The sequence below is a fragment of the Myodes glareolus genome, chromosome 4 (assembly GCF_982192425.1).
Source record: "Myodes glareolus chromosome 4, mMyoGla1.1, whole genome shotgun sequence".
NCBI classification, from domain to species: domain Eukaryota; kingdom Metazoa; phylum Chordata; class Mammalia; order Rodentia; family Cricetidae; genus Myodes; species Myodes glareolus.
Window position 1 is genome coordinate 39,260,757 of NC_142029.1, and position 19,666 is coordinate 39,280,422.

Here is a 19,666-nt window from a genome sequence, read left to right on the forward strand (position 1 = left end):
TCATTTGGATTTGGGTTTCCATGGTACAGTAGATACAAACTAGGGGTAAGCTTTATCCCCAGCTGCATTTGCCAATGGTACATGTGTTGTATGTGCATGCTTGTCTGTTGTCTCACTGTGCAACTCAGGCTGCCTTTCACTACTCTTCCTCAGCCTTGCAAGTGCTGTGCTTACAGGTGTATGTCACCATTCCCTGCTTGCAATTATTTTTATTATATTTTTAATATTTTTAATTTTGTATATGAGTTTGTGTGTATGTATGTCCTTGTGGGTACAGGTGCCCTCAGAAGCCAGAGGTGTCTGAACCCCATGGAGCTAGACTTTTTAGTCTAATTTGAGCTACATGGGAACTGAGCTCAGATTCTCTATAAGAGAATATAAGTTGTGATCTTAACCATTGAATCACTGAATTCTTAACTTCTAGTTTTTAATCATTAAAACTTTAGTGTCTAATTCGGTTCATTGATTGCATTTTGTTTCTGATTGCTGTAGTTAATTTGATGATGTGTGTGTGTGTCTTAGCTGATGAAAGGTATGGATCTCCTTTCTATGTTTTAGTGTCATATTTCTAGAATGAATACCTGGAACTGCTGTCTTTCCAAGTACTTTTCTTTTAAGTGTGTTTCATTTACCTTTATTGTGGAGAGTAAAGTTGAAATCAAGCACTTGGGGTGTTTCTTTTTTTTTGTTTGTGGGACTGAAAATCAAACCTAGGCTCCATTGCATGCAAATCAGTGTCCTTTCCTTTCCTAGCTCTTTCCATTCTGATTCTTAAGGATAAAAATTAGCTTATCATAGCTAACTCTTGGACAGAATGACCCTGAAATTTTTTCTAGCTTTCTGTTGCTGACCCCTAAATAGCATGACTCATTCAGAATCTTAGGTAGTGATGCTGGAAAAACAAAACATCATTTGGAAAGTTTTTAAAGTGGTTTTTTGATGCTAACTTAAAATACCAAAGTCTTTTTTTTCTTTCTTTTCTTTTTAATATAAGGTATCTGAACAGCGTGAATGTTGCCCAAAATGTGGAAAAGAAAAAGAAAATCAGACCAAATGCCAAAGTTGTGGTATTGTTTTTCATAATGATTTGCAAAGAAATTGCAGACAAGCTATAACTTTGCATGAATCCACTGGACCTTTACTAAGAACGTCAATTCATCAGAATTCTGGAGGGCAGAAGTCACAAACCACAGGGTTAACAGCCAAGAAGTTTTATGGTAACAGTGTGGAGAAGATTCCAATAGATATTTTGGTGACTTGTGATGCTAGAAGACATAATTACATTCAGACTAATGGAAAAGTCATTCTACCTGGAGGAAAAATACCTAAACTCACAAACCCAAAAGAACGAAAGACAAGCTTGTCAGATCTGAATGATCCAAGTAAGTACCCTCTTCCTGTCCTCTTTCCCTTCCTGAGACTCAGAAACCCGTGAGCCCTCTTCATTGGGTTCCAGTGAGCCGCCAGCCTTTACTCCTGTGCTTCTGGGGCCCACATGTGCGCCACCACACTGTATTAACTGTATTCTTCAGTAACAATTCAATATTTTAATTGTCTGTGTTTTAATATGTACATATTTGAGAAATACAGTTTCCAGAGGTATCTTTTTGTGGCAGATATTTACCGTTTGGGGCTCATGTGATTCAAACTTGTCTATGTAGTTGTGAAAGTAGTAACTAACTTTGTTCCCCTTCCCCTCATGTTAAAATAGTCAATAAAAAACAGTAGTGTCTTTGCTTGTTCTAATTATTGATCTTTTTGACATAGCCTGTATCTACTGTCTAGACTTTTGTGTATGTACTTGGTGCATAGGCTAGCCTGACTGGCCAGTGAGCTTTAGGGTTCAGCCTGTCTGTCTCTTCTTTCCCAATGCTGGATCTAAAACTTACCATGCCTAGCTTTCTTACATAGGGTTCCGGGGATCAAACTTGGGTGCTTACAAGGGTTTGCCAACCAAACTGTTTCCCCAGCTCCTTTGTTAGTATTCTGAAGAAATAAAATAGCATATAAATGACAACCATAATTCAATTTATTTGACACATAGAAAGGACTTGGTGGAAATTAGTTTTCTTACCACAAGGCAAGATAATTTGCAAGCATTGTAAAGCCATGTTAAGGAAAAGTACACACACAATTTAAAAGTTTATAGGTACCAATCACTATAATAGAATTTTACATATCTATGCAGTAATTCTGTGAAATAGTTCCCTTGTTGTCTCTGATTTTATAGAGGAGAGAAATTAAATCAAATAACCAACCTTGAAAATAATAAAAGGCCAGTTTTTGTTATGAAACTAGATAACAAAATCAAAGGGTAAGTGGATGTTGCTAGAGTGATGATCATCTGGAGCATTGCACATGACTTAGTATTAACTACGCATGTATATGTGGGGTGCTATAAAGAACTTACTGCCGTGTAAGTTCATACCTCATGCCTTTTTTTAAAACCCCACTCCCTTTATTACAAGTATTTAACAAGAATAAGTAATTCACAGGCAACTGTATCACCAGAGTGTCTTTAACCAACTTTTTACTCTTAACATTGGAACACTTTAAAGATATTATGTAGTATTTCTAATGTCCCCCTCCCCACTTTTTAGGTTCTGGAATATAGCAGTGCGGGAGACATTGTCCCTGCTCTTACAGTTGCAAGTAAACCTCTACAACAAAGATCAATATTTAAATCAAAGAGTGATACAATATTGAAATCAGTTTCCAGTTAAGTTTTTAACTGACAAAAATAAAATATAAATGTAAAATTTTTCAATGTAAGTTTTTGATTTTTTTTTATGATTGTAGTCATTTTGTCCAGTGATGACGATGAAGATGAGAGGACTAGCAGAAGAGAGAGCATATCCCCACAGCCTGCAGACTCCGCATGTTCTTCCCCAGCGCCATCAACTGGAAAAGTAGAAGCTGCACTAAATGCAAATATTTGCAGAACAGATCAGGAATCTAGAAGTAACCCAGCAGAATCGGAGTTAAACACAGTTGTCATACCAAGAAAAGCAAGAATGAAGGACCAGGTATATTCAGATTAAGGTCTTCCTTTTGGGGTGTACTCTCTGGTTTTCAGGAGTCATTTGTTAATGACAGCAGGAGAAGATGGCTTAGTCACAAAGCTGTGCTCAAATACTATTAAAAGATTCCTTTAAAAAACCATTAAATTACATACAAAATGAATTGCAATTTAACCAAAAGCTTAAGTTAAAAATCCAAGGAAAAAAAATTGTGTGTGTGTGTGTGTGTGTGTGTGTGTGTGTGGATATGGTAATGGTAGTGTACACCTTTAACCCCAGCACTTGGGAGGCAGAGGCTGGAAGATCTCTGAGTTTGAGACCATCCTGGTCTACAAAGCAAGTTCCAAGACAGGCAGGGCTACAAAGAGAAACCCTATTTCAAAAAACCAAACAAAATAGAATTAGTTCTGTGCCAGCCTGGACTACAAAGTGAGACCCTGTCTCTAAGTCAAATACAGGCAAAATAGAAGCCAAGCAACAACAAAACATTATTAGTAATGAGAAAAATTACTGTCCACTAATATAGGTATGACTGAAGAATCCTGCTTTAGTAATAAGCTGGACCAGTCCAACCAACTGAAGATAGAAATTAGAACTAAATTAGTGTATACTCTTTAGAGGGGATAAGATACAGGAATATTTGAATTTATGAAATGAACATGTTTTACAAACATGTTTTTTAAGCAGAGTAATATAGGTTTACTAAGGAAAAAAGAGAATAAAAGTAGATCCTTAAGAAATGAGAAGCAATGTAAACAACTCAGATTGTTTTTTAAAAATGTGTTGGTATTTTTATATAATCAGTGCCTTTCTAAGCATAATAAGCAAAAATAAATGACAGAATTAATAGGTAAATTTTTAAAAAGAAATTCAGATCAGTGTATGAAACATGATCAGAATTTGATAGTTTATTGTAAATGAGGAAAATAGCATCAGTTGATGCTGACAGTTGATTTTTTATATATATATTTGTAATTTCTTAAAGTCGAGAAGGACTAAGGAGAGGAGCTAGCTGTCATTACCATACCTGCCACACAGCCTGAGTTCAGTGCGTAGCACCCATGTAGAAAGTTAAGTGTGGATTGTAATTCAATGCTGAAGAAGGCGCAGACATCCCTGGGCTTACTAGTCAGTCTTACCCAGTCAGAGAGCTCCAAAGGCCTAGAACATGCTGACATACAGGTGCTTACACACAGGTGCACATTTTTTATGCACGTGAGTATTAAAAATGAGTAAAGAAAATTAAGTTCAGGACAGGTAGTAATCAGTAAATATAAAATGAATTGCTCCTTGCTAACTGTACTGCTTAGCAAAAGGTTTTCTAACAGTGGTAGTGCTCCAGTGGTGTTTGGGAAGATGAATGTTAGTTAGGGTTGTAAATTAGTATAACTGCGCTGGGGGCAGTTGAGCGGTAATTGTACATAGGCTCTACTTCAGAAATGCTTACTGGAGATAGTTTGCTGTAGAACAGACTGGAAGTACATGCAACATAGAGTTCTTTTAAGTGAGTTGGACTTTGATGTGATAGGTTTATTCAGGTTTTTCATGGGACACTGACCAGAAAGCTTCTGTTTCTCATTTCAGTGATCCTCTTTAGCAGGGTATGGATCTGTCAGATTCCATCTCTCTGGGATTCTATTGGGAATAACACTTAAATTATTTGTCATTAGTGAGCCAGATAGCTTTCATTTGAACAATGATAGTAAAGCTTAAAAAAACAAACCAATCCAAGACAAACATGTCCAACATGTTATATAAAAAGTCTTTGATGTGTTCCTATTAATAATTTAGGAAAATAGTCATAATAAACAGTTTCTTAGCCTGAAAAATCAATGTATAGAACCATATCTATAAGGTGTTTATGTGTGTGCTTTCTTAGAGGATTCTGGGGGTGACAGTCTCACTTTCCAGACCCATCGGATCTCATACTCACTATATAACCCAGGTTGGCCTCAAGTTCTCAGATGTACTTCTGGTTCAGGCTTACTTCAACTATGGTAATTATCTCTAGTTTCATCCATGGCGTTGTAGATGACAAAAGTTTTTGTGTTTGTATATGTCTGAGAAGTATGTTAGTGTGTCTCTATGTCATACTTTTATTTCCTTCATCAGTTGATGTGCACATAAGTTGCTTCTCGTGTCTGTTGTGAATAGTGCTGTAATGAACATGGACATGTAGATAGATGTCTCTTTGGCAGGCTCGTTTCATAGACTTTGGATAGTAGCATTAGTATTGATGGTTCTGGTTTTCAGTTTTGGAAGACTCTCCATCATGTTTCTGTAATGGCCGTAGTAATTTTCAGTGTGTCTTTTGTCTGCATCCCTGCCATCTTTCTGATACTGCTTTGAGATGCTTTGCTGTAGTATTGATTTGCATTTCCCTTTTGATTAGTGATGCTGATCATGTGTTTCCTATACCTGTTAGCTGTTTATGTGCCTTGTTTTGTTAATCGTCTATTTAAATATATTGTCTGTCTGTCTCCCTCTTTCTTTCTCTCCTCCTCCTCTTCCTCTTCTTCTTCTTCCTCTTCCTCTTCCTCCCCCCTCCCCCCCCAATCTTTCAGATAGGATCTCTTTTAGCCCAGACTGACCTTGAACTTCCTATGTAGTTAAGAATAACTGAGCTGTTCTTACAGCCTCAATCTCCCCAGTGCTGGGATCATGGGCATAAACTCTAGTACCATCTTGCCCAAATTTTAATTGGGTTGTTTCTGTTTTATTGTTAGGTTCCCTAGGGAGTCTAGATATTAACCCATTGATGAGTATATAGTTTGCAAGGTTTTCTCATATATATTGGGTTTTTTTATTTTTATTTTTTGTGCTTTCAGTGTCTTGGGCAAAAAGATCTTTGCCATTCCATCATTTGAAAATATATCCCCTGTATTTTTTGTACATATTTCATAGTTTTTAGATTGTATATTATGTCTTTAATCTATTTGTTTTTCTTTTATTGATTTTTATTGAGCTCTACATTTTTCTCTGCTCCCCTCCACCCTTCAGCCCTCCCCCAAAGTCCTCATGCTCCCAATTTACTCAGGAGATCTTGTCTTTTTCTACTTTCTACTTCACATGTAGATTAGATCTATGTGAGTCTCTCTTAGTATCCTCATTGTTGTCTAAGTTCTCTGAGATTGTTTTGTAGGCTGGCTTTCTTTGCTTTATGTTTAAAAACCACCTATGAGTACATGTGATAATTGTCTTTCTGTGTCTGGCTTACCTCACTTAAAGTAATGTTTTCTAGCTTCGTCCATTTTCCTGCAAAATTCAAGATGTCTTTTTTTTCCTGCTGTGTAGTATTCCATTGTGTAAATGTACCACATTTTCCTTATCCATTATTTGGTTGAGAGGCATTTAGGTTGTTTCCAGGTTCTGACTATGACAAACAAAGCTGCTATAAACATAGTTGAGCACATGTCCTTGTGGCACAATTGAGCATCCTTTGGATATATACCCAAAAGTGGTATTGCTGGATCTTGAGGAAGGTTGTTTCCTAATTTTCTGAGAAATCACCACACTGACATCCAAAGGGATTGTTTCAGCTTGCATTCCCACCAGCAATGCAGAAGTGTTCCCTTTTCCCCACAACCTCTCCAGCATAAGTTGTCATTAGTGTTTTTGATCTTGGCCATTCTTACAGGTGTAAGATGGAATCTCAGAGTTTTGTTTTGATTTGTATTTTTCTGATGACTAAGGATGTTGAACATTTCCTTAAGTGTCTTTCAGCCATTTTAGATTCCTCTGTTGAGAGTTCTCTGTTTAGGTCTATACTCCATTTTTTTTTTATTGGATTATGTGTTCTTTTGGTGACCGATTTTTTTGAGATCTTTGTATATTTTGGAGATCAGACCTCTTTCTGATGTAGGGTTAGTGAAGATCTTTCCCCATTCTGTAGGCTGTCGTTTTGTCTTGTTGACCATGTTCTTGGCTTTTCAGAAGCTTTTCAGTTTCAGGAGGTCCCATTTATTAATTGTTTCTCTCAGTGTGTCTGTGCTGCTGGAGTTATATTTAGGAAGTGGTTCCCTGTGCCAGTGCATTCATGTGTATTTCCCATTTTCTCTCCTTAAGGTTCAGTGTGGCTGGCTTTATGCTGAGGCTTTAATCCATTTAGAGTTGGTTTGTTTTGCTTTGTTTTAAAGATCTCTTTGTGTCAGGTGATGGTGGTGCACACCTTCAATTTCAGTATTCGGGAGGCAGGGGCAAGCGGATCTCTGTGAGTTTGAGGCCAGCCTGGTTTACAGAGAGTTCAAGGACTGGCTCTATAGCTACTAAGAAATTCTACCTTCAAATACAGAAACAAAAACAAATAAACAAAAGAAGACTCTTTATTATGTATATACACACCAGAAGAGGGCAGTTATGAGCCACATAGTGGTTGCTGGGAATTGAACTCACGTCTTCTGGAAGAGCAGCTTGTGCGCTTATCCTGATCCATCTCTCCAGCCCCTAGAGTAGATAGATGGATGGATGGATGGATGAGAGCAAAAGGTCTTTTTCATTATTAATTTTGAAATATATTTTAATTTTTTTGTTGTTCGGGGGTTTTGCTTGTATGTATTCTGTGTATCACTGGCTGCCTGATGCCCACTGAAACTGGAGTTATATGGTTGTGAGACACCATGTGCTCAGGTCCTCTGGAAGAGCAGCAAATGCTCTTAACCTATGAGCCATTTCTCCAGCTCTGTTTCATTCTTGTGCCTGTTGATACCACATTTTTCCTGCATCCTTTCTAAACAAAGATTGTCTTTCCTCTAGTGTATATACTTAGCACCTCTGTCAAAAATATGTTATCTGTACCAGGGCACTTGGGATGTTGAGGCAAGAGGTTCCTGAGTATGAGGGCATCAAAGACTATACAAAGATCCAGTCTCAAAAAAAAAAAAAAGCAAAAGAAGGGCTGAAATGATAGCTCCATTGTTAAAGGCTAAGGTCAGACAAGAGATCAATTCCCAGCGTGCACAATAATCAAAACCATCTCTCAAGCTTTTCCCTTTCCCCCTCCAGTACTGTGCATACATTTACATACTCAGTAACTAAAATGGAGAGGCAAAAAAAATTATTTGAGTGTAAAAACATGAATTTAATTACTTCCAGGTTTTTTATTCTACTCCACTGGACTATTGGTTGGCCTGTTGGTGTGTGTTAATTTCACTACCATGCCATTTTTATTACTATGGCTGTGGAATATATTTTTTCTTCCTCAAGATGACTGTAATATTCAGGGATTTCTCTCCCCGCCTTTTATTGCATAGTTGCATATAAAGTATTAAGATTTGCAGCACTGAGGTGGGGGCTCAGTCCTTTAATCCTACCCTTCGGGAGAAAGAGGCAGGCCAATCTCTGTGAATCTGAGTATGAGGGCATCAAAGGCTACACAAAGATTTGGTCTACAGAGTGAGTTCCAGGACATCAAAGGCTATACAGAGAAACCCTGTGTCAAAAAGCCAAAAAAGTAAAATAAAAAAAAGTGTTATGGGTTTTTCTGTAGCTTTGGAGCCTTTTCTGGAACTAGCTTTTGTAGACCAGGTTGACCTCGAACTCACAGAGATCAACCTGCCACTGCCTCCCAAGTGCCAGGATTAAAGGCATGCACCACCACTGCCCAGCAAGATTTGTTTTAGATTTTTGTTTTTGTCCTTTGTTTTTCCTCCCAGATCTTCGAATTGACTCTTGCATTGACTCTGAAACTATATTTTGGTTGATGTGTATATTGTAATGATACTGATTCTTCTCCCTGAACCTACAATGCCTTTTCCTCTGTTTGTATGTCTTCAGTTTCTTTTCATACATATATTAACATTCTTGCCTAATTTTATGTCTGGATGTTTTATTTTCTTGTAGCTGCTGTTATTTTATTTTTATTTTCATTTTAGATAATTGGCTGTAGGTATATGGCAACACTGTTGATTTTATTGATTTATTTTATATCCTGAAACTCTGCCTTTGCTTACACTGATGACTTCGTGTGGTGTTTGAAGGACATTGTATACTTACTGCTTTTTGTGTATTTTGTTCTATGGCAGACCCTAGAAGTATCTCAGAATAATAATGGGACTGTTGTCTGTCTATATAGGGTACATGGATTTTGTTGTTTGGTTTGGTTTGAAATTTTAAAAAATTTTTCTGTTCAGATCATGTTTATTCTGCACTAATATGGTTATTGCAGGTTATGGAAAATTTGAGTCTGAAGTGCTCCAAAGAGCGAAACTTAGTTAGGTGGGTTTTAATTTGTGATTTTGAGATTATGAGTGTTCAACTAGTAAAATGTATGCAAAAATATTCCTAAATCTGAAACAATTCTGATAACACACATTCAGATAAGGTATATGTGATTTATGTAAACAATTTTAATTGAAATTGTAAATATAAAATATTGTTTGCATTTGTGAGTATGAAATAATTCTGGTATTTATTAAACATTTGTTTATTTAATATGTGTGGGTGTTCACTTGCCTCAATACAAGTGCAAACTTAGAGGACAGCTAGCAGAGTTCGTTCTTTCTTTCATCCGTGTAAGTTGTGTGGGTTTGAACTCAGGTGAGCAGAGTTGCCTTTATCTACTGAGTGGTTTCATACCATACCAGTGAGCCATACCAGTAAGATATCCTTTTTAAACTGTTAATATTCTCTTACTCGCTTTCTAAGTAATGACGCTTTGTCTTCAGTTCCAGCACTATTTCTCATCACTGGCGCTCACCCAACAGCTTGTCTATGCATCAATTTACCTTTGACCTGACCCAGGGACTTTACTCTTCTGAATAGAGGCAACCTTAGCCCTCAGTGCTTTTCATTTTAGGACACTGAAACTTAAGGAAGTTACTAATTCATTAGTTGATATTTTGACTTGTGTTGAACATACCTAGTGTGATTTGTGAGTTTCATTCCTGACTACCATGCTTGAATTTAAACTCATAACCTGCAAATTTATATTGTAGCCATAATTTCTATTTCCTCTCACGCTGAGGAAGGACAGTCAGTCCATGTAGTGTTGTGCATGTGTGTTTGGTTTGCAGCCTTCTTACAGTACCTTACTGTGTCATATTTTCTTTCCCTTTTCAGCTCGGCAATCCCATCAGCACACCTCTAAAACGTCGCAAAATAAACACTCACGGAACTTTAATTCACTCTATGCCACTGTCACCCCCCAAAAACTTTTCAAGTGTCATTTTAAACTGCCGAAGTATACGAGTTGGAACGCTCTTCCAACTATTGGTAGAACCTGTAATTGTAAGTACTTTTGTAAACTGTGGCTGTACTAGTACCAAGACTCAAATACCACTGACGAGATTAATCAATAGTATTTAAAGTTTGTTAAATTATTGAAGTTAATCAAATATCAAAACTACTTACAGATTATGGATTGCTTTAAGATTATATAAATAGTAACCCAGAAAAGACTAGTAGTTATGCAGATACAATGTAAATTGGTGTGAAATTTACTGTAGGAGAGGCAAGTCTTGGAACTCACTTTGTAGACAAGGCTGACCTTGAACTCAGAAATCCACCTGCCTCTTTCTCCTGATTGCTGGGATTCAAGCCGTGCGCCATCAACACCTGAATAAAATTAAACCATTTTATAACCACTAAAATGATTCAAAGATGTAATATCAGTGGATGCCAAGACCATTGGGTAAAAGATAATCCACACACTAAGGATGCTGAGGCCAGGTGAATACGCTTACCATCACGGTGGGACAGCCTGACGCTTGCAGTATGATAGTGCGGGCTATTAGCACATCATCCATTGTTACTTACACTGGAAATATATTTGGAAATGGAATTGGAGATTACATTTTTGTATAACTTAGTTCACATAACAGCCATTCATGTCGTAAAGACTGGAGAGGCAAGTTTCTAGTGTAAAGTAGACACAGTGTATGTGCTGTATAATATTGACAGAGTAACAAGGATCAGTGAATAATTGTGAGCATTTATGGAAATTTAAGGATAAACTATGTTGAAGAAGTTAGTCTTGATTTCTTAGATGTGCTGGTGATGTTTTAGTTGGTAGGAAAATATTTTTGTTTTGAGAAAATTTATGCTGAAGGATTTGAGGATGAAGTAATGACTGCTGCCCTTCTATGTGCCTTTTTAAAAGTAAAAATATAATGTATAAAAATAGTATAGATGTGTAGAAATAGTAACTTAATGAACATTGTAATATTCTGTCACCTTCTCTAATAAAAGTTCAGAATATCTGAGATTTTTTTCTTTTTGGGGGGTGGCTGTCTCATCTAGATTTAAGTACATGGTGTCTGGCTCAGCTTCTCTGCCGTTTGTACACGTTTGGACTGTTGATGCCATTAAGAGTATGCAGAATATAATCTCCCTTAAGTCTAACATCAGTACTAATTTCTCTTTTTTTTCTTTTAAGTTTTCTTTAGAGGCAATCAAGATACATCTAGATGGTAAGTTATTTTTTATCTGCACATTCACTAAAGTTTTGTCTACACTGGTCCAGTTTTTATAGTAACACATATTTGTAGAAATTAATTAATCTTAAAAATTAATACATCTTATAAAGGGCTTGGGTCTTTATCCCCAGCTTGAAGTTCTTAAGCATAGTTTATAGAGTATGGTGAATGATGAATTCTAAGCTTGTAGTCCCTCCATTTATGGTGTACCAGCTTAAAAATTTACTCTTTTTTCACTTTTCATTCTTTCCCTGTAGGACCAGATAGTGATCCTGTAGAGATTATTTTAAATACCTCTGATCTAACTAAATGTGAATGGTGTAATGTCCGGAAATTACCAGTAGTATTCCTCCAGGCAATACCATCAGTTTATCAAAAGCTGAGCATGCAGCTGCAAATGAATAAAGAAGATAAAGCTTGGAATGATTGTAAAGGAATGAACAGGTTAACAAGTAAGTGTTGTAGACAAATTACAACTAAGATAGAAGGTCTGCTGAGTTGCAGAATAGGAGTATTTTGGAGAGTGGAAGGTTTTATCAGTCCATCCTGAGAAGTTGAAGCAGTGGTTTTCAGATCAGTCATCACTTCTTTCATTTGGTGTCATATAGTATATGATACCACAGAAAAGCCGACAGAAAGTAGAAGGGTCAAAGATAAAAATCTAGATTTAGCTAAACCATTTAAAAAGTTTGCAAATTGGGTTAAACCTCAAAAGATCTGAAGTCTGTAACATTAAGTAAAATGAATTTAACTGGTGTGACTGCTGTTAAGTTTGTCTGTAAAGCTGGAACTAGGGCGGCTTTGAAGTTCGTGGAAGAGATATTTATCCTTTAAATAGATGCAGTTCTTTATAGATAAGCATATTTTGGGCTGGAGAGATGGTTCAGTGGTCAGGAGCACTTAGTGCTTTTGTAGAGTGTTTTTTTCCCCCAGAACTGACATGACAGCTCACAACTCTCTGTAACTCCAATTCTAAGAGGTGTGATGTCCTCTTCTGCCCTCTGTGGGCACCTGGAACATAAATCCTATATGACATACATGAAGGCAAGCAACACACATACACACAATAAAAATAATTTATAAAAAAAGTCAATACATTTTAGCATTAATTGCAGCTTCAGCTTAGCAGTGAGCAAATGCTAATATATCTGTAAAAACTGACACATTAGTGACCACCAGCTTTGCAGGTCTCTTCTGGAGATAAGACTGCATGGTTGACATTTTCCTCATTATTCTTGGTAATTGATATTTATTTATTATTATGAATTTGTTTTAATCCTTTTAGAACTGTGGGTTCTCAACCTTCCTAATGCTGCCACCCTTTAATACAGTTCTACATGTTGTAACCCTCCCACAACCATAAAATTATTTTGTTACTACTTCATAACTAATTTTGCTAGTTATGAATCATAGTGTAAATATCTGATTTGTGACCCCTGTGTGGATCATAACCTTCTGGTCGAGAACTATTGCTTTAGAGGAAGCAGATTACTTTTATTTATTAATAGCCTTGTTCATGTCCTAGTGCTAGATCTGTTTTTCTTTTTGTTTTGATAACTTAGTTAACATTTCTAGGTAACACTGCTCATTTTTCTTGTATTTATTGTGTCCCCTGTGTGTTGCACTGTTTTGAATTATATTCCTGAACTAGTAATCACCTAGAAAATAATTAGTTGGTACTCATCTTATTTGTGTGTGCAAATGCACATGTGTGCGCATGCACAGAGATGTAGAAGCCCGAGGTCAACCTCAGGTATTGTGAAACTTTTGAAACAGTGTCTTTCGCTGCTCTGAGACTTACGTAGGTTAGACACGTGGGTGTGCAAAACACAGATCTGCCTGCTTCATTCTCCCCACACTGGGATCACAAACCTGTCCCATCACGCCCAACTTTTTCTGTGGGTCTGAAAATCAACCAAGGTTCTTTCTCATGCTTGGATGACAAGCACTTTAGTGACTGAATTACTCCCCAACCCTCGTTGACTTTTTCTTTCTTTCTTTCTTTCTTTCTTTCTTTCTTTCTTTCTTTCTTTCTTTCTTTCTTTCTTTCTTTCTTTCTTTCTTTCTTTCCTTCCTCTTCTCTTCTCTTCTCTTCTCTTCTCTTCTCTTCTCTTCTCTTCTCTTCTCTTCTCTTCTCTTCTCTTCTCTTCTCTTCTCTTCTCTTCTCTTCTCTTCTCTTCTCTTCTCTTCTCTTCTCTTTTCTTTTCTTTTTCTTTTTGCCAGAGAGAGAGAGAGAGTTTCAGTATTCACTGTATAGCCTAGGCTTTCCACAAACTCTTGGCAATCCTCCTGCCTTCACTATACAGGTGCTGGAATTAAAGGCACGAGTTACTATCCCGTCACTTGTTGATATGCTCTAAAATTGTTTATTGCTTACTTTTATTCTTTCAGCCTTATAGTTATATTTATTTCTTTACAGGTTTAGAAGAACAGTACATTATTTTAATTTTTCAAACTGGCCTTGATCCTCAGGCAAATGTGGTCTTTGAAAGTATCATTACTGACATTGGTATAAAGAATAATATTTGCAACTTTTTTGCGAAAATTCCTTTTGAAGAAGCCAATAGCAGACTTGTTGCCTGTACAAGAAGCTATGAAGAAAGCATCAAAGGAAATTGTGTGCAAAAAGAGAACAAAGTGAAAACTGTAATTATATTTAAAAATTTTACAGTAATTTAAACGATGGGTAATTCTGTTTGTTTTTTGTGATGCTGGGGATCAAACCCAGGGCTTATATGCTAGGCAGATACCTTACCATTGAGCTACACCCTCAATAATAATGAGTAATTTTAAAATGAAATGTTTTAATATTGTTCATTTTAATGTTAAGCTTTAAAAGTTTCATTTTAAAATTTAATTTAATTTTAAAACAGCATTTGGTACAAGTTTTGGAATCTTTCAGTTCCTTTCCACACTCTTTTCTTTTTCTCCCATTTTTTTCCTCTGTACTGCACTCTGAGCATATGTATACAGATACTGCTCATTCAAATAAGAGTGTTAACCCTGTGTCTGGAGCTGAGGTTTAGGTCCCTGTGTGTAGCACACATTGTTTTAACAGAATGAAGTAAAGGAGATAGTCTGACTTTGTCAGACAGTGCATGCAGTCATCTAGAGATGCCTCAGTGTTAAACTCTCAAGCTGCATGAACCATAGGCCATGGTAGAACTGCATCATGTCTGTAGCTTTTGGGTTTTGCTAGTTTTGAATTGTGAAGTTTGCTTAGTTTATTGGGAATAAATCTCTCAACCTGGCTACCACCATGCGTGACAAACTTTTCTTTTTATTGCTATCTTGCGAAGTTATTCCTTATTTCCAATGGACTGTATATCTATCCCTAAGTCACAGCCTTGAAAGTGAATTAGACCTCATACATGGAGTGGGAGGCAGGGAAGGGGAGAAGGGCAAATTTTGCCTCTTTTGCAGTTGATAAAACCACTAAGCAGGTGACATGGACTCAGGGTTCCCTTGAGTAACTCTTAAGCTCGCTAAACTGTATGTTCTCAGTGCCTGTGCTCCCACTTCCTGCAGACTGTCTAGCCTTTGAACTAAGGTAGGTCTCCACTGCTGTCAGAAAAAAACAACTTTGGGATTTGTTTTACTTCAGAGGTTCTTCAAATCTTACCAGACTTATTTGATATAAATAGTAGAAATAAGAAATTGGGAAACCATTATTATATATTGTCTGGAAGCTTAAAGTGAAAGTGGCTTTTTATTGTTTCTCAGTCCTGAGTCATTTTCTATATATCTCATAATATATCATATTTTGAGGCAGGATCTTCCTGTATAGCCCTGGCTACCTGCAAACTAACTTTGGAGACCAGGCTGTTTGAAGCCTGCAAGTGAGCCTACCCACATCTCCTGAGTACTGTGCATTTTCCATTGAAGCACCTTTTCTGCCTTGCTCTATTTATTTATTTATTCATTTATTCATTTATTTATTTTTTTAAAAAATCTCAATTAACTTCACAAATTGGTATTTTTCTCTGCCAGGTATCCTTTGAATCTAAAATACAGCTCAGAAACAAACAAGAATTGCAGTTTTTTGATGATGATGAAGAAACTGGAGAGAGCCACACTATCTTCATTGGCCCTGTAGAAAAGTGAGAAAATTCTTTTATGTTTGCAGTACTTAAAAATATCTGTTTCTGTGTTTAGTAATGCCTTCTCCTTCCTTTATTATAGATTGATAGTGTATCCACCACCTCCGGCTAAGGGAGGCATCTCTGTTACTAATGAGGACCTGCACTGTCTAAGTGAAGGAGAGTTTTTAAATGATGTTATTATCGACTTTTATTTGAAGTAAGTTTGCTAACTTATTAGTAAACCTTTAAACATATTCTGCCATTGCATATTTTTTAAATCTTTCTTTTTGAAAGTCATACTACTTTGATTGGAATTTTTATTACTGCAATATGCTCTGATACTTGAGTATATCCTCTACTCAACATAATATAACTTATATATTATATATCCTCTACTCAATATAATCTTCTACTCAAGTACTTTATTGTACCTTTGTTTCCACATTTTAAAAGTGAGAATAAAGGGTTGTAAGACTTGAATGAAGTAGCAGTGTATGTGAGGCAGTTTAGCACAGTTTTCATAAATATTAACTTATGTGTATTTTCTGGTATGTGTAATGAAAAGGCCTACATACATGAAACAAAATAATACTTATCCTTCTTATATGTGGGCTATTGTTCTCTGGTTTATTTCAGTATATCTCATAACTCAAAATGTGTTTTGAAACCTACAAAATTGATTTAATAGCCTAGTAGTGGAATTCACCTAATACTTTGGGAGGGAAAAGACAGGTAACTCCAGCTCCAAGGGATCTGATTCAGTCTTCTGACCTCCATTGGCTCCAGCACTCACATGCACACAAAACATAAAACATGAATAACATATTTTTAATGTTTTGAATGGGTTTATAACTTAAGTTGGCTTGGATAAAAACGCTTGCTTGGCTAGCATGAGAAAATCTTACAGGTTTTATATCTAATTGTTCTATAAAATTATTACAGAGGATTGTTGAAATTTCCAGCTATCTTGTCTTTAAAGCCATCTGTAGTTTGAAACTCTATTGGAAGGAAAATGTGCTTTTATATCTTGTAGAATTAACCTTTATCATTATGTGATACTCTTTTCTTATTCATGATCTGTTCTTGAGTCTGCTTTGTTGACAGTAGAGATATTTCTTTTAATTTTCTTGGCAAGCATTTTATCCTTTTACTTTTAATCCTTTAACTCTATATTTAATATTATGAGTTTTTTATTATTAATAATATTATTACATTGCAACAGAGTCTTATGTATCCCGAGATGACCTCAAACTTATTGTGTAGCCAAGGATGACCTTGGTCTTCTGATCTTGCTGGGATCACAGGACTACCACCCTGACCCAGCAAAGAACTAAAACCTTGCTTGTGTGCTGTTTGGAGAATAAACTTAGGGCTTCATACATGCTAAGCAAGCACTCTGCCAACTGACTCCTGATAATTTTGTTATTGTTTGTGACTCATACTGAAATAGGATAATCTTGGTTTTATATTATACTAAAAATTTAGTTTGTAATCCCGACTTTATTCAGAACTCATGTTTATAGCTAAGTTTCCAATTAAATTTTATAGATTAATTAACGATTATCCCACTACAATTAAATCTCTGATGTAAAACTTTTGCAGTTAATATTGGAAATCTAGGAAAATACATACATACTTTAAACATGTTTTTTAGAAGTGAAATAAAAGGACAGTTTTTCTCATTCTGTGGGGTCTTGTTACAGTTTTTTTTAAGGTGTGTGTGTGTGGACATGTGTGTATGTGTTTGTGTGTGTAGGCGTGTGCACAGGTACCCACCAAAGCCTGAAGAGTGTCAGATCTTCAGGATCTGGAGTTATAGAGAGTTTTAAGCTGCCAAAGTAGATGGTAGGAACTTAACTGGCGCCCTCTGGAAGAGCAGGAAACACCTTTAACTGCTGGTGTTTTTCCAACTTCTTATTTTAATTGTTTGAGAAAGGGTCTTGTGACTAGGGCTATGGTTCAGTGGGTAAGAGTGCTAGCTCTGGAAGAAGGAGCCCTCAGCTTGAATCCCCAGCTCTTGTGTACTTGCCTGTCATCCCAGCAGCAGGGAAGGGAGAGAAGAGACAAACAGATCCACAGAATTTGCTGGCCAGCCAGTCCATGATATAATAGAGTGATACAGGATAATTAATGTATTTTAAAGGCATGAATTTAGAGGCTGAAAAGATGCCTTAGCAGTTAAGAGCACTTGGCTGTTTTTGCAGATGACTCAGGTTCAGTCTCTAGCACCCATGTGGCAGCTTACAGCTATCTTTGACTCCATTTCCAGGGAATCCAGTAGTAGCCTCTTCTGGCCTCTCTGGGCCCCAGGCACACATAAATACACAAAAATATATGAAATACTTTCCATTATTTAAAGGTATTTTGGTGACTGTTGCATCTGGTATGTGAAGTAAACTTCATTTCTTAGAAATAGTGATTATGGTGGCTAAATAAATGCTTGACTGTTGTCTGTCGAGTGGGCCTGTGATCCATTATATGATAACTGTTTTCACTTAAAATAGATACTTGGTGCTTGAAAAACTGAGGAAAGAAGATGCTGATCGAATTCATATATTCAGTTCTTTTTTCTATAAACGCCTTAATCAGAGAGAGAGAAGAAATGCTGAGACAACTAACCTATCGTAAGTCAAATCTTAACAATTCATTCAGTAGTTATTCCTTAGTATCATAGTTATTAGTGCCCCATATCTCACATTAGATCAAATTTACAGGCATTCGTGTCCTGTAGATGAAATGCTGCAGTATTTACATTTGACCTAAATATATTGTTTCAAATACTTCCTAGCATACTCATACTATAGTGTAGCACATTAAATATTAGGCTGTGTTCTTCAATGTGTAATGACAAGGAAAGGGATCTGTATGTGTCTTATGGGTATACTTTCCCTCAAACATATTTTCTACCCTCAATTTGTTGAATTTATGGATGCAAAATGAAGGGCCCATGATTTTTGAAAACAAAGCCCAGCAAAAGCCCCACAGATCTCTGTAGTCACGTGCTTATTTCTAGAGTATACCACTAGGAAAATCATGCCAGCTCAGTTTTGTCATTTTTCTCATGGATTTATGCTCAGCTGCCTTAGTAATATTGTACTAGTTCTAAAGAAGAACTTTTAGAAACCCTTTTATTTCTGTTGGCCAATACAATTCATTTCTGTTTCATTCTCTTAAAATGGTAACCTTGATTTTTTTTTTTTCTGATGGTTACAGAATACCTAGAGTTTAGAGGTTGTAGATCTAATGTCTAGAATAGTGGATCCCAAATAGTTCTTATTTGTGTTTCTTAGATGGTTATCGGTGATGCTGAGAGGAATCTGTTTTGTTTTCTCTTGTTCTTCTTATGGGCTGTTCACTGAGCCAGAGCCTTGCTTGTGCTAGGCAAACAGATGTTCTTTACCACTGGGCTGCATCCTCACCCCTTAATCTGTACTTTTAATAAGCTCTTAGAATGATTTTTCTCAAGATAATTACAGAGATTTGGTTTTGCTATCACTTCTAAGTTCTTAACAGTTCTTTTATATAGTGATGGTATTCAGGTCTTACGCTTAGCTTTAATTGGTCAAAAAATTCAAGAGTTGGCATATCTTCTTGTAACTACATGAAGCGTCTTCAGTTGGGGCTGCTATGCCAGATATAAATTCTACTTTCTACTGTTTACTAAGTTCTTAATTTTATATCATAGACTTGAGATAGATTTTGACATTGTTCATAGCTTGTGGTACTGCTTTGTTTATTGACAAACAGTGCGTGTTTTACATGCTAGCTCCCTTTCATTTACCAATAAGTCATGCTCTTATAAGTATCTCATTATAGTTTCTTTTTTTTTTTTAAAGATTTATTTATTTATTATATATACAATATTCTGCCTGCATGTATCCCTGCGTGCCAGAAGAGGGCACCAGATTTTATTACAGATAGTTGTGAGCCACCATGTGGTTGCCTTGAAACGAACTCAGGACCTCTGGAAGAGCAGCCAGTGCTTGCATTCTCTGAGCCATTTCGCCAGCCCCTCAGTATAGTTTCTGATAGCAATACTGTACCAGTAAATAGTAGAGACAACAGAAATTCATCCAGGAGAAGCACCGAAATTCCCCAGGATGTTGTAAAATGAACTCAGTACCCTTCCGTGCAGATCCAGTTAGGAGGTTTC

At 36.5% G+C, this 19,666-nt stretch overlaps 1 protein-coding gene across 6 annotated transcripts in view; it reads left to right on the forward strand.

The window, feature by feature from the left end:
* Senp6 (SUMO specific peptidase 6) overlaps window positions 1-19,666 on the forward strand; it is an 88,730-nt gene that overhangs the window by 50,834 nt on the left and 18,230 nt on the right. For all 6 annotated transcript variants that reach the window (XM_087905427.1, XM_087905428.1, XM_087905429.1 and 3 more), the window contains 9 exons: window positions 995-1,382; window positions 2,800-3,026; window positions 10,077-10,244; window positions 11,392-11,425; window positions 11,689-11,883; window positions 13,851-14,077; window positions 15,422-15,531; window positions 15,614-15,730; window positions 18,018-18,137. In XM_087905427.1, the coding sequence (XP_087761553.1) occupies window positions 995-1,382; window positions 2,800-3,026; window positions 10,077-10,244; window positions 11,392-11,425; window positions 11,689-11,883; window positions 13,851-14,077; window positions 15,422-15,531; window positions 15,614-15,730; window positions 18,018-18,137 (1,586 nt within the window). The remainder of the gene's footprint in view (window positions 1-994; window positions 1,383-2,799; window positions 3,027-10,076; window positions 10,245-11,391; window positions 11,426-11,688; window positions 11,884-13,850; window positions 14,078-15,421; window positions 15,532-15,613; window positions 15,731-18,017; window positions 18,138-19,666) is intronic.